This window comes from Aspergillus eucalypticola (genome assembly GCF_003184535.1).
Source record: "Aspergillus eucalypticola CBS 122712 chromosome Unknown BO83scaffold_37, whole genome shotgun sequence".
Taxonomy (NCBI): Eukaryota; Fungi; Ascomycota; class Eurotiomycetes; order Eurotiales; family Aspergillaceae; genus Aspergillus; species Aspergillus eucalypticola.
This window is the reverse complement of record NW_020290311.1, coordinates 236,090-248,646: the sequence shown is the minus strand read 5'-3', so window position 1 is coordinate 248,646 and position 12,557 is coordinate 236,090. Positions and strand designations below refer to the sequence as shown.

The window sequence follows — 12,557 nt, the reverse complement described above, 5'->3', positions numbered from 1 at the left end:
AAATCCACACACATAATCCCACACCCCCTCTTCTCCTCCTAGGCGGGCGAATTGTTTTCCTCTTGAGGCACTTGCCTTACGGAATTCCGCCTGCATGGCAGTATGCAAGGTGGAGAGGTCGATACGGGACACGCATAAGCATGGTCTGAAGACATAAGGCGGATTAAACTTTCGTAGGGAAATCCCAAACGGGAAGGTAGGTTATAGTATCGTTAAGGACGGCGTAGAAGGCTCACAGAAGCTTCAGTGAGTGAGCATGACTTTGGGTGTGTCATACCGCTTGCACCTCACTAAGCGATTTGATAGATGACGCCCTTCAAGCTGATATTAAATGATTCATGCGATTACGCTTGCTTACTTTTAAAGACCCTCCGATTAAATTAACATCCTGGCCGATCCATACAAACTGGTCGACGATTACCTACTATCCCGCGCGGGCTGTGGCAACGGCGCGGTTCTCGAGTCCAGAGAATTAGGTTAAGTGAGTTGATAAGTCCCCATTGAAGGAATATCAAAAGAATATCGGATTAATGGTGGGGAGAACAGACAATTTCCAGTTGCCTTGAACGGCTGGTTGTGTGGTTTGTTGTCTGATTAGATTCTGTTTGGATGTTATGATTCCTTCCGGGCTGCTTTTGACTTTGGGGAAGAAAGGCCCTTGTCTTGTATGTATCTGGTAATTTTACGTTCTGCCGTACTGCAATAACCACCACATGTAATCTGACGAGCGGCAAGTAGATTTCGCAGATGATGGTCAAACAAGGCAAGGGAAAAAAGGAGGGGGTTTCTTTTTGAAGAAAATAGAAAAACGAGGGAAAGGGGGATGGAAAAAAGGAAATGCTGACGAGTGGATGAATAATATGGCCTTTAAGAACAACTAGAATGATTATTATTGCGATCAGTGCTTCAAATGATAAATATAAATGTTAGTTATTTATTCCTGGTTCTGCTGTTTTGTCTCCTTCGCTGGAGCTTCTCTGCTCCATCCAGCCCGGTAGGCCGGTCACTAGAAGGTATTATACTCCATACATGACCCCCTTCGAATTTCTGACCTTGCAAATTTCATTTGCCGCTGGTGCTGCGTGCATTACCGCCGTGACATTGAAGGAAAAGGCACGCTGCTCCCGTTGGCCAGCCCAACTTCAAAGGTGCCCACTCGGACCAAACTCCAGTTTGAAACGGATGTTCAAATACCAATGTTGTATCATCATCGCAGACGACCTTAACATTATCTGCCTTTCTTGCCTTTCTTCCCTCCATTCTCCTCTCTTCAACTTCCTCTGTCTGGCCGTATCAACTACTATCCTCTTCATTTACCCCCCTTTCAGCCTTGAATTCTGCCCGTTTCTTGGGTGTCTACGGAGCGAGACTCAAATCGAGAACCCCCCGACTGAGAGACAAACGAAAAACAGGGAATTAGTCCTTGCAATTACAGCCCATTTCCTTTCCCCGAGCCTTGTAGGGACCGTAAGGCCGGGGTCTGCAACCACACCATTCTTCTGCCCATCCTACATCAATCTATCTATTTATCTATCTACTACATCTACGCCACGTCTCTTACTTTCTTGATCCGCTACCAAAGCTTCACCTCTGTTCTCGGTTTTCATATCCGCTGCGCCTAGCAACGGCAGTTCCAGTACCTCCACCACAGCGCCTGCAGGTCTTCTTTTTCGCCTCCGCGACCTCCGCCCGCCATCGCCGTCGAGCCATTCTTTCCGCCGCCATTAGCATTGCGCCTCAATCCGCCTTCTGGTCGCTGAGAATAGGTGCATGTGACTTTCAGCTTTCTGACAACATCCCATTTTCGCCTCTTTCTCCTCGTCTTTCTCCTCTTGTTATTTCACCTTTTTTTTTTGGCGCCATTTAGCTCGCTTCCGGGTAGCCGGTTTTTCTTAGAGAAAGCACCCTCAGGTGTCGATCAACTTCAAGCCTCCAGGTGCAGGCATCGAAGAACCAGCCCCTTTCTTATTGATTCTCTTCTCATTTTCGACCCAATTAAATCCGCACCCATCGTCGAGCGCCAATCTATTCCAGTCAAAGTCCTTCAGCATGTTTTGTGGTCTCTGCGCTGTTCGTTGTTAAGTTGCCGCTATCCGGCAGTTTCATGGCTTACAGACAGTCTTGGAAGCTTGTGCGCAACTGACAGAAAGCCACTAACACAGTTGATCGCTGGTACTTTCAACGGTTCCTTTCAAAGAGAACACTTAAGTTCTTTCTAGTCAGGTAGCGTGCTCTCGTTCGATAATTTGTATGCGATCAAATTCACCTGACTACTCAGGACTTAAGCTTAATTTATCCGGATTGCCACTTCCCTGCTGCAGAACAACCATTTGACTTCATCCACTCCTTTACCGACAACCCCCGCAGCATTTGGAACGAAACTTAGAAGCAGGTTCTTCTGTCAAGAACATCGATCTTTCGTCACAGTTCTTTAATTCCGGCTTTGCGAGCTACTCACCAGAACGATATACACTGCTTTGTATCGTCTACGCCAGTGCACGCTTACACGTCCTCGACCAGTCCTTTCTGTTGTCCATGAACAGCTTCTCGCCAATTCTTGTGTACGATGGACATTCCGCGACTTGCGCCTCCTTCGATTAACGTGTATGACTTCAACAGTAGTAGTTTCGACCACCAGCATTCCCCCGCCAGATCGCCTTGTAACATGCCCGGGCAATCGTTTTCGGGACCTATGCCTATTCCAACGAATTCAATGAGCAATCTCGCTCCTCCGCCTTTACCACCACCACCCCGAATCAGTGACCTTGAGGACGGCTACGACGCTGGCTGGCTGCATGCAAATGTTAGAGGACCACACAAACTTGCTCCGATAAATCCCAACTCTAGTCTTTTTGGCGGTCACCGTCGCCCGGAAGCTTCGCCTCAAAGTGATAGAATGGCTATCGACGAGTTAGATGGTCGACAAAGCGGTTTACCTTTCTCTAGGAGTCCCGAGGCCCACATCAGAATTGAACCCCCACCACCGATGGATGAAGGGTTCCGGAACGCCATTTCAGTCAACAGTCCCAGCCCGATTCTGAAGGGGGAGAGAGACTTCTCTCGACGAAGCGTGAAGGATTCCTCAGATGCCTACGACCAACACCTCTTGTCGAAAATAGGAAAACCGCTTTCTCCACGACAGTCTATCAGCTCTGGTAGCGAGAACAAGGGCTTACTTTCAACCCTCACTATACCCTCGAGGACTTTTGGTGGTCTCCCTTCTCCCGGTGGTTCCGAGGGGTCTAGTCTTGATGTCAGGTGGCCGAGTAGCTATCAGTCGGGTGGGATATCGCCTGGGACCAAGATTGGCTGGAAAGATTATGTCGGAGGGCGAAGTCCAAGCGTTGAGAGTAGTGCCCCATCGTCTGCGGTGGACTATGACCAACCAGGGTACATGCGCGACCTGTCGCGCCGTCGTGGCGGTGGAACGACTCCCCTATACGACGAAGCTGCCAGTCTGCCCAGTCGATCAAACCGAGGAAGCTACGACCAAGGCGTCTTCTCTGACATAGAAGGCGAATTCTCAACTGACGAATCGCTTCCCCCTCGAATCTTCAATGTCCGACAAGCAACGCCACCTTATTTGGAAGCTACCAAGCCAGGCACGAAGCGGAGAGCGTCCTCTCCTCCCCGTGAGCCGATTGTTGGCGATAGACATGTTCTTAACGTGGCCACGAGTAACGGGGACCTCTCCCAGCGACGGACAAGTGGCCATCCATTTGGCAACTCTCTTTCGGTCAATGTTCCTTATGCGCCCAGTCACGGAAGCCTCTCAGCTGCTTCATCCTTGAGCCTACGAACCTCTGGGTCTTACTCCTCGACGGCCTTCTCTCTAGGGGGAAGCAGCATGACGAGCTATGATCGCTCACCCGGGGGACTGTCGCCCAATTCCGACCTTGACACCTTCCATGATAAGTCGATTCTCAACCCTAGTTCTCCCGTGAATCTTCCAGGCCCGTCCATCTCGAGAAATCCCCCAAGTACCGGCACCTTGGAACCATCTAGCGTCGACACTGCTCGGAAAGTATCCATGCAAACGACACTTGCCCTGCCAAAGCCAGCAGGGCCGAAGATGAGCGGACTGTATATTTGCGATTGTTGTCCTAAGAAGCCCAAAAAGTTCGACAGTCCAGAGGAACTTCGGTAAGATTTGTCTCGTTTTCCAGTCGCGGCTGGTTGTTTTGTCTAACATCTTTCACAGTGCCCATGAGATGGAGAAGCAGTACTCATGCTTATACTGCAACAATCGCTTCAAGAACAAGAACGAGGCAGAGCGTCATCAGAATTCGCTCCACTTGCGGCGTCACTCTTGGTCTTGCGCAGCCCTTCCTGGATATCAAGCAGCGTTCCATCCCTCGTCTTCTTCAGCCCAAACGAGCTCTGGGCCTTCCCACGACATTTGCGGGTACTGTGGTGAAGAGTTCCCGAATTTCCCACAGCCAGACTGGGACCGCAGATTCGAGCATCTTACAGCAGTGCACAAGTTTGGAGAGTGCAACAATGCGAAGAAGTTCTATCGTGCCGACCATTTCCGACAGCATCTGAAACATAGCCATGCTGGTACGAGCGGGAAGTGGACCAACATATTGGAGAACGCTTGCATGAAGGAAGAAGCACCTCCCGAGCCCAAGAATGGCGGTGGCAATGCAAGTGGGACGCTTGCATCAAATAAGATCAACGAGGTCCTCAGTGGTTGCTGACAGCAAATGTGCCTTGTGGGGACTAATTATGCCCACGCCGGCCGATTGCTGAACGAGGCTAATGCTCTTAGCAAGAGTATGCTTCATCTAACCTTCTCTCATATATTTACACACATTTCTCCCTAACTATTTCATCACTGCGCCCGTGATCCAACCTGGCGTTCAACGGGGATCTTCCATTTGTGGTCTTGAATCTTTGACGCATTTAGCATATAACGGGGAATCTGGGTATGACAATTTCACCGGAAAAAGGGGGGGGGGGAATCATTAAAACGGATCTCGGGGCACAGTGGTATTGATGTGACATGACGGAAACACCTTGCTTTATTCAAATCTGTTTCTTTGGCGATAACAAAACTCGGAGTCCTGGACGGATGATTCTTGGCGGGGCGGCTGACCGTGAGTTTGGGTTTGCATTAATGGCCTGCTTTGATTTCTTGCTTCTTCCCTTTGTCACTTTTTCTTTTCTTTTCTCTATTTTTTATTTTTTTATTTTTTTTGTAACCTCGTCCACAGCAAGCATTGTACGGCGACGGTGATTGGGTCAGCTGGCTTGCTTCGAATACGCGCCCATCTACCTATCTGTCTTGTCGTCTTGGAATATGTATGTCCATGTTAGAACATCTCTGAACCTAGCTAAGTGCTGGGTATATGTATATACCTAAGTAGAACTAAGAAAGAACTGAAATCCCATCTATGGACGGATAGAGACTCCTCATCTACATACTGATTACTATCCCGAGTTATAGCTATTGAAGAAGACCTTTGCACCACGGGAAATTCATGTCAGTAAGTAGTAGTAAATGAACTCTAAATCCTCTCATTCACTAAATCAAGTAAACAAGTAAAAATAATACATACATGCAGTCAGTTACACACTCACTGACTGCCTGCCCACTAAAACGCCAGAGCAATGCATAGCCAAAACCCACAGAGTCTAGGTCGTAACTTTTCCAAGGGAAAGGGGAGGGGGGCATTATGAAAGGAATACCAGCCACAAGGAACAACAACGACGACGTCGAAAGGTAACGAGAATGAAGAAAGTGACAGTCAAAGCTGACTGACTTCATCCATTGTAGCACGTGATCATGGCGCTATAGATAGATGGAGTCAGTTAGGTAGACCATACCATCCAACAGGGAACCGATGTGACTCTGATTGGAGTTGAATGGGTGATGTGATGTGATAGAAAATGGTTAAGTAAACAAGCAAGGACACACTCCAACTCCCGAATCAGAACCCCCAAGCAATACATACACTACATGCTTGCGCACACGCGCACTACCCTTAGATAAAGGGATCCTCTTCCACGACACCGGCGGCTTCCTTGGCCAATCGTAAGTCCTTGGGTCCAAGACCGAGGTTCTTGAAGTAAGGACCGAAGGAGGACAGGAGGTCCTTCAGGGATGCCTTCATCGTGTCCAGGACGAGGTCGACGTCGGGGACACGGCGAGCCGCGGCTTGTGCTTCCGGGTTGCTGGATGGGGGGAAGTTGACGTCTGTCCAGTGGGCGTCGAGGCCGCCGTTGATGAAAGGTTCGAGGGTCGTGATGGTATCGGTTAGGAGGCGTACGACGGTGGCCACGTCGGCTTGGACCTTGCCGTATTGGTCCTCCGCGAGACTCTTGATGAGAAGGCAGGTGAGGGATTCGGTGGCGTCGATGACGGAGCAGATGGTTGCGTGGGGTGTGCCGAGGACAATGCCAGAGAGGCGACGAGCGTAGGTTTGACGGAAGAGTCGGCCTACTGGGGAGCGGAGGAGCTGAGCGAGGAAGGGATGTAGGTTCTCGGGCTTGCTGGTTGATGGTGCGGTGAGCATCTTGAGCTCCTGGGAGGAACCGAGCAGCTTCTGCTTGCGTTCCGGGCTCAGCATGGCGGAGGAGGCGCGGTCCAAGACATCGCGGGCCCTGGCGCGAGCGGTAGGCGTCCAGTCTGGGGAGTTACCGTAAGCTCTGGCGGTGGTGGTGAAGGCTTCGCCGATTTTCTGTTGGCGGGTTGATGCCTTGGGAGACGGAGCGAAGATGTTGTCCGCTTTAGGGGGATCTGTCAACCGTGGCAGGGAGTGAAGGACGGGCTCTGACTGCTGAACTGGCGCAGGCTTAGGGCCAGATGATGGGTTCTTGGCCTCGCTGATGCGAGTGGTAACGCCCGTGATCACATCTGTGGCGGCTTGCAAGATTTGCGACCAAGCTGCCCCCTCCTCGCGATCGATGTCGTTGAAGATGGCTTTCCGGCGATCAGGAAATCTCTGGCTGATGAAGTACAGCTCCCAAAATGCGAAGGCGCGAACAGTTTCCTTCTTTGCTTTTAGTCCATTCAGCAGGCTGCCGTTCGGATCCTTGGCTTCAGCCGTCAAGGGCTGGCCTCGCTTGAGTGGCTCTTTGCTGAGGAATACGGAGAAAAAGAGGTTGGCTGTCTGCCAGCAGAGAACTAGGAGGCCTCCTGAGATCAAAGTGCGCACGATAACTCCGAAGATTGGCGGGATAACGCCGGGAGGGCTTGCGGCAGATCTCGGGAAATCCCAGAACAGCTTTGCAAAGAACAAAGTGGTGCGCCATGCCGGGCGTCGGAGGACGAATGCGTATGCGAACGGGCAAAGAATGGAAACCAGAATACTCCGTTTCAGCCCATCCTTGATGAGCTGCGGCAACGCTGACTGAAGGCGTTTAGAGATCGATAGCTCCAGCCGGCTATCTTCATCAGCGGAGCCAGCGACCCTCCTGGCAACGGGAAGAGGGATACGATCGTAGTCGTAGTAAAGATGCGCCACTGACTGCGAGACTGCCAGGAGAAAGTGAAAGGTATAAAGGTAGATCGCTCTTTCGTTCAAGCTTGCCCGTTCGTGAGGTCTACCATTACTAGTTAGGCAAATCCGAGACTTTCCTTAAGCTCGTTGTCGCAGGAAACATACCTAGCTCTGTTCACCAACTCAAGATGTGCAGTACTTGAAGAAGACCACCTGTAGATTTCACTAAACCACCAGGCGGAGAACAAGTACCAGCCAAAAGTCTGTATAACGTCGAGGGGAACGAGGTATTTGAAGGTGCTGAGAGGGGAGGAGGTTGTCCTGGCACCGATGTGCATCTGACCAACACGGAGGACGAAGACGACGAGACTGCATAGGAAGAGAAGGACTGTGCGAATTCCACATCCTCCAATGGGAAACCAAGCCCATAAGACTATCGAGGTATCCAGGTGATTAGCGATCACAACTTTTCGAACGCTGCTCGGTGTTGGTGTATACCTACAGGACGATTTATCTCCAATAGCGAATGCCACTACATAGCAGACCAAAAGCGCCAGTGCCGACGCATGAACGAACCGTCTGTGCAGCGCAGAGGTCAAGATGCGCCGATACGGGCGAGGCTGTGCTGCAGCCATGGTGCAAGGTGGAAGAAGGACTGTGAGATCTCTAGGGAGAGAAGAGACAAAGCAATTTCACTGCATGATCAGGTGACAAAAACAATTGAAGTATCCGGTCAGCCTGTCAGGACGGAAAGCTCCGAAGGGGGGCAAGTGGAGCTTCGAGGAGTGTCGGCGTCGGATGCGACAATAAAGTGAAGCTTTTCGGGCAGAGCATCAAAACACGCACCAGCCACAAACGCCGTGTCATGTGACACCCCACCAGCCATCGATGGCGTCAGGTGAGTTGCTGCCTGCGAATCATGGCACCCCCACAGCCAGGCAACCATTGACACCTGACAGCGATAACGTACTACTACTTTAGCAGGGAGACAGCCGGCCGGTTGCATCGGCCGGATGATCCCACCTTCATCCATCCACTGTCGCATCTCATTCCACCATGTCGTTTGATCGCTTGAACTCGCTAGAGGCGCAGCCTACAACTTTCCGTCGCTCCGACGATCCCCAATATCGCGATGACCCCGAATTCCATCGTTTGACCGAGGGTCTCTCCAACCAACTGTTTACCCTGACCTCCAACATCACTCGGTTGTCCGATCAGATTGCCCTTCTGGGAACGAGGCGAGACACCGAGCGTGTGCGCGAGAGAGTCCACAAGCTTCTGGAGGATACTCGGGCGGGATTTCGGGATGTCGCAGATGGGATCAAGAAGGTCCAAACATGGGAGGATGTCAGTGTATGTGACACCTAGATACATCACCCCAGTGTGCTGCGATCGGACAAGCAATGCTAACGTATTTCTCACCAGCCCTCCCAAAAATGGACTCAACAGAAGCTATCGTCCGAATTCAAAGCTACCTTGGAAGAGTTCCAGACCGTTCAGCGTCGTGCCTTGGAGAAGCAACGAGCGTCTGCAGCAGCAGCTCGAACTGCCGTAGACGAAGCGGAGCCTGGCTCCGGAGGTGATCACCAGCAGCAGCAACAGCAAGAGCAACTGTTGGAGGAACAGCCCCGCCTTGCGAACCAGGATGAAGTGGACTTCCAAGAGGCCCTCATTATCGAGCGCGAGGCTGAGATCCGCAACATCGAGCAGAGTGTTGGCGAACTCAATGAACTGTTCCGGGACGTGGCTCACATTGTTCATGAGCAAGGTGGACAGCTCGACATTATCAGTGAGAATGTCGAACGAGTCGGCGATGACACTCGTGGAGCAAACGTCGAGCTCCGTAGCGCCAGCCGATACCAGAAGAATGCGCGCAATAAGGCCTGCTGTCTGCTTGTCATTCTTGCTGTTATCCTTACTATCATCGTCCTGGCGGCAACCCTGGGATAGACTTGAGCGTTAATTCTGTATTCTCGCTTCCACTCCCGCAACCACGACACCGGATGTCGCATATCATGACTGTCCCCTACCTTGATGATATCCTCTCGATGTACGTTTACGCATGTGCTTGTGCTTTTTTCGCTACTGCAGGCGGCTTGTTGTGTTCTGTTACGTCGATCGCTATGGGTTCTCAGGCGCATACGGAGCGAGGATGTTCTATTTACATTTGCCGTTTCTATCTTCCCATGCTCTATATCATACATAGCTTCTGTTATACACGAATTGTACACTGCGTTGCTTACCCAAGACCGTTCCCAAAACTCCGTTGTTCGCCTCTGATGCAGCGTAAGAAGAAAGACACTGGGGAGCTTTATAGTCCCATAAACTTGCTGAATCTCATGCGGCAGCCCTCCACTGTGTTCAGTTTCGGCCGGACATCCAGGTAGAAGCTGAGCTTGCCGGGTCCAGCATTGGCAGCCAGGCCGGGAGCATTGTTTGCACCCGACGATTTCCCTTGGTAGAAATCGATGACATATTCGATCCTTTCACCACCACATCTCTCCACAACCCAGTCGTGCCGATCAAAGGGAAGCTGGTAGCCCATCAGGTTATTTATACGGGCGCGGGGGCTCAGGAACTGCGGGTCGACACCCAGACCGCGGAAAGCATACAGCTTTGGGCCTCCACATTTCTTGCTACCGGGATCCGACATGGGGGCCCGGCTTTCCCATTGCAAGATCTGCTGCCAGGCGCGCTCATTGACGGCATTATGGATAGGAATGATGGATGCAACGGTAGTCGCCAGTTCGGAGGCGGAGGTTGTAGAGCTAGGAGTGTTGCCCTTGCGCACGAGAGCTTCGAAGAATTGCCGTTCTGACGGATAGATCCAGTTTCCAGTGTTCGGATCATGACCTGTTTCGGCTTCTGCATTGGATGGGGTGCCATGCGATGCGGCCGTGGCAGCGTAAGGTGACGCGGGCGCATTTGACGAGTCGGCACTCGACGGCTGGGAGGTAGTGTCAATGGCGCGCGGTATACTGCTCACTTCACGATCGGTCGACAGAGGCCTCTGAGATTTGCCTTTCGATTCCTTTCCATCTTCGGAGGGTAAAGGGTGAGGAGGTGCAGCGCCGCCAGATGCTTGGTGCTGCTGCAACCAGGCCTCGCGGGTTTTGTGGTCAACAGGGCATACACCAGCCGCAGGCGGCTCGGGCGACGGAGTACTTGCACCGGCACCCATTGTTCTAGATGAGAATTGGGGTGGAGGGACAAACAGAGGCTCGGCCGCGACACTTGGAGCGAAAGGAGTGGATGGGATAATGAGGTTTGATTGCAAATCGATTGGATCGGGCGGAAAGGCGGGCAAATTCTGGCCGCTCACCGCCTCGGAAACCTGACAACAAAAGCCCCAAACTTTCCCAACAAGGAAATCCCCCGCCTTTTCGTCGCTCGTCTTTAGCCTTCGCCCCTGAACGCTTCTCTCTGTCTTCCTTCCTTGTTATATCTTATCTCCAAGTCTCTTCAAGTGTATATTGCTTGTTTTAATAGTCCTACAATGGCTGCTCCCGCTGACAGTCAGGTCTTCCGGGCCACCACCACCGCCCCTGTCAACATCGCCGTCATCAAGTATGCCTCCCACTCTGTATCCGATCATACGCACGTTTGGTGGAATCTAATTGTGCTTCAAATAGGTACTGGGGCAAGCGCGATGCTGTTCTCAACCTTCCTACGAACTCTTCCCTCTCCGTCACCCTTTCGCAGCGTTCCCTCCGCACTCTCACCACCGCTTCCTGCGCTCCTTTTTACCCCGCCAAGGACGAGCTCACCCTGAACGGCAAGCCCCAAGACATTCAATCCTCCAAGCGTACACTTGCTTGTCTGGCCAGCCTTCGCGCTCACCGTCGTGAGCTCGAGGATGCAAACCCCTCGTTGCCCAAGCTGTCCACCTTCCCTCTCCGCATTGTCTCCGAGAACAACTTCCCCACCGCCGCCGGTCTCGCCAGTTCGGCTGCCGGCTTTGCGGCCCTTGTTCGCGCCGTGGCAGACCTTTACCAGCTGCCCCAGTCGCCCCGTGATCTGAGCCGCATCGCTCGTCAGGGATCTGGCTCTGCCTGCCGTTCTCTGATGGGTGGTTATGTCGCCTGGCGCGCTGGATCCCTGGAGGATGGAAGCGATAGTTTGGCAGAGGAGGTTGCGCCGCAGTCTCACTGGCCTGAAATGCGTGCCCTCATCCTGGTTGTCAGTGCCGCAAAGAAGGACGTTCCCAGCACTGAGGGTATGCAGACGACCGTCGCTACTTCGAATCTCTTTGCTACCCGGGCGAACACTGTTGTTCCGGAGCGGATGGCTGCCATCGAGACCGCCATTCAGAACCGTGACTTCCCCGCCTTCGCAGAGATAACGATGCGCGACTCCAACGGCTTCCACGCCACTTGCTTGGACTCATGGCCTCCGATCTTCTACATGAACGACGTTTCTCGCGCTGCCGTCAGACTTGTCCATGACATCAACCGCGCCGTCGGCCGGACCGTCTGCGCCTACACCTACGATGCGGGCCCGAACGCTGTCATCTACTACCTTGAGAAGGATACCGAGCTTGTTGCTGGTACCGTCAAGGCTATCCTTGGTGAGAAGGCGGAGGGCTGGGAAGGTCCCTTCTACACGCCTCTGAAGGACGTTACCACCCCCGGCGTGTCCCTGGATGAGGTGGACCCCCGCACCGTGGAATCGCTCCAGGATGGTGTGAGCCGTGTGATCCTGACCGGTGTTGGCGAGGGTCCTATCTCGGTGGATCAGCATCTTGTCAGTGAGAAGGGCGACATCCTTTCTGCCTAGAGGCTTCATCGCATTCTGGGAGAATTGAAACACCAGCAACTAAACGAACGGAGGGTCTCCGCACATCGGAAACCCTCAAGATACCCATATGCTTTGCATTTGTTGCGCAACTTCCCAGACTATCAGCCCTTCTAGCACCGCGGACGATAAGAGGTCATCATCGCTCTATATAATATAGATAATTTTCTTCCCCTCGGGCCACTTCAACATTTCTTTTTGCATACCCATTTAATAATATAAACCAAAACACATGACGAATTTCATGAATTTTTCAAATAATTCTATGTATGACTTTTTGATGAAACCTAAGAACAAGAACGTTAACAGATGCAATAA

General features: G+C 52.1%; 5 protein-coding genes across 5 annotated transcripts; 3 read left to right on the top strand and 2 right to left on the bottom strand.

Moving 5' to 3' along the window:
• Positions 1–2,068: 2,068 nt before the first annotated feature.
• Positions 2,069–4,853, top strand: znfA (putative C2H2 finger domain protein). Its single transcript, XM_025526319.1, has 2 exons — positions 2,069–4,143; positions 4,202–4,853. Exons 1-2 carry the CDS (start codon positions 2,567–2,569, stop codon positions 4,698–4,700), a joined length of 2,076 nt encoding a protein of 691 aa, XP_025383103.1. The 5' UTR covers positions 2,069–2,566; the 3' UTR covers positions 4,701–4,853.
• A 728-nt stretch (positions 4,854–5,581) lies between these two features.
• Positions 5,582–8,236, bottom strand: BO83DRAFT_371110 (nucleoporin NDC1). The gene is made up of 3 exons (XM_025529926.1): positions 7,948–8,236; positions 7,611–7,878; positions 5,582–7,548 (listed from the first exon to the last, which is right to left on the bottom strand). The coding sequence occupies exons 1-3, from the start codon at positions 8,078–8,080 to the stop codon at positions 5,988–5,990; spliced, it is 1,962 nt and encodes a 653-aa protein (XP_025383102.1). The 5' UTR covers positions 8,081–8,236; the 3' UTR covers positions 5,582–5,987.
• Positions 8,237–8,501: 265 nt separating this feature from the next.
• On the top strand, positions 8,502–9,395 carry BO83DRAFT_403257 (SNAP receptor PEP12; the record flags this gene model as incomplete). The annotated part of the gene is made up of 2 exons (XM_025533604.1): positions 8,502–8,798; positions 8,871–9,395. 2 exons carry the CDS (start codon positions 8,502–8,504, stop codon positions 9,393–9,395), a joined length of 822 nt encoding a protein of 273 aa, XP_025383101.1.
• A 187-nt stretch (positions 9,396–9,582) lies between these two features.
• On the bottom strand, positions 9,583–11,012 carry BO83DRAFT_161033 (cytochrome c1 heme lyase CYT2). The gene has a single exon (XM_025526318.1). The coding sequence runs from the start codon at positions 10,624–10,626 to the stop codon at positions 9,757–9,759; it is 870 nt and encodes a 289-aa protein (XP_025383100.1). The 5' UTR covers positions 10,627–11,012; the 3' UTR covers positions 9,583–9,756.
• Positions 10,847–12,471, top strand: mvd1 (diphosphomevalonate decarboxylase MVD1). The gene is made up of 2 exons (XM_025536341.1): positions 10,847–11,012; positions 11,078–12,471. Exons 1-2 carry the CDS (start codon positions 10,942–10,944, stop codon positions 12,219–12,221), a joined length of 1,215 nt encoding a protein of 404 aa, XP_025383099.1. The 5' UTR covers positions 10,847–10,941; the 3' UTR covers positions 12,222–12,471.
• Positions 12,472–12,557: the final 86 nt, after the last annotated feature.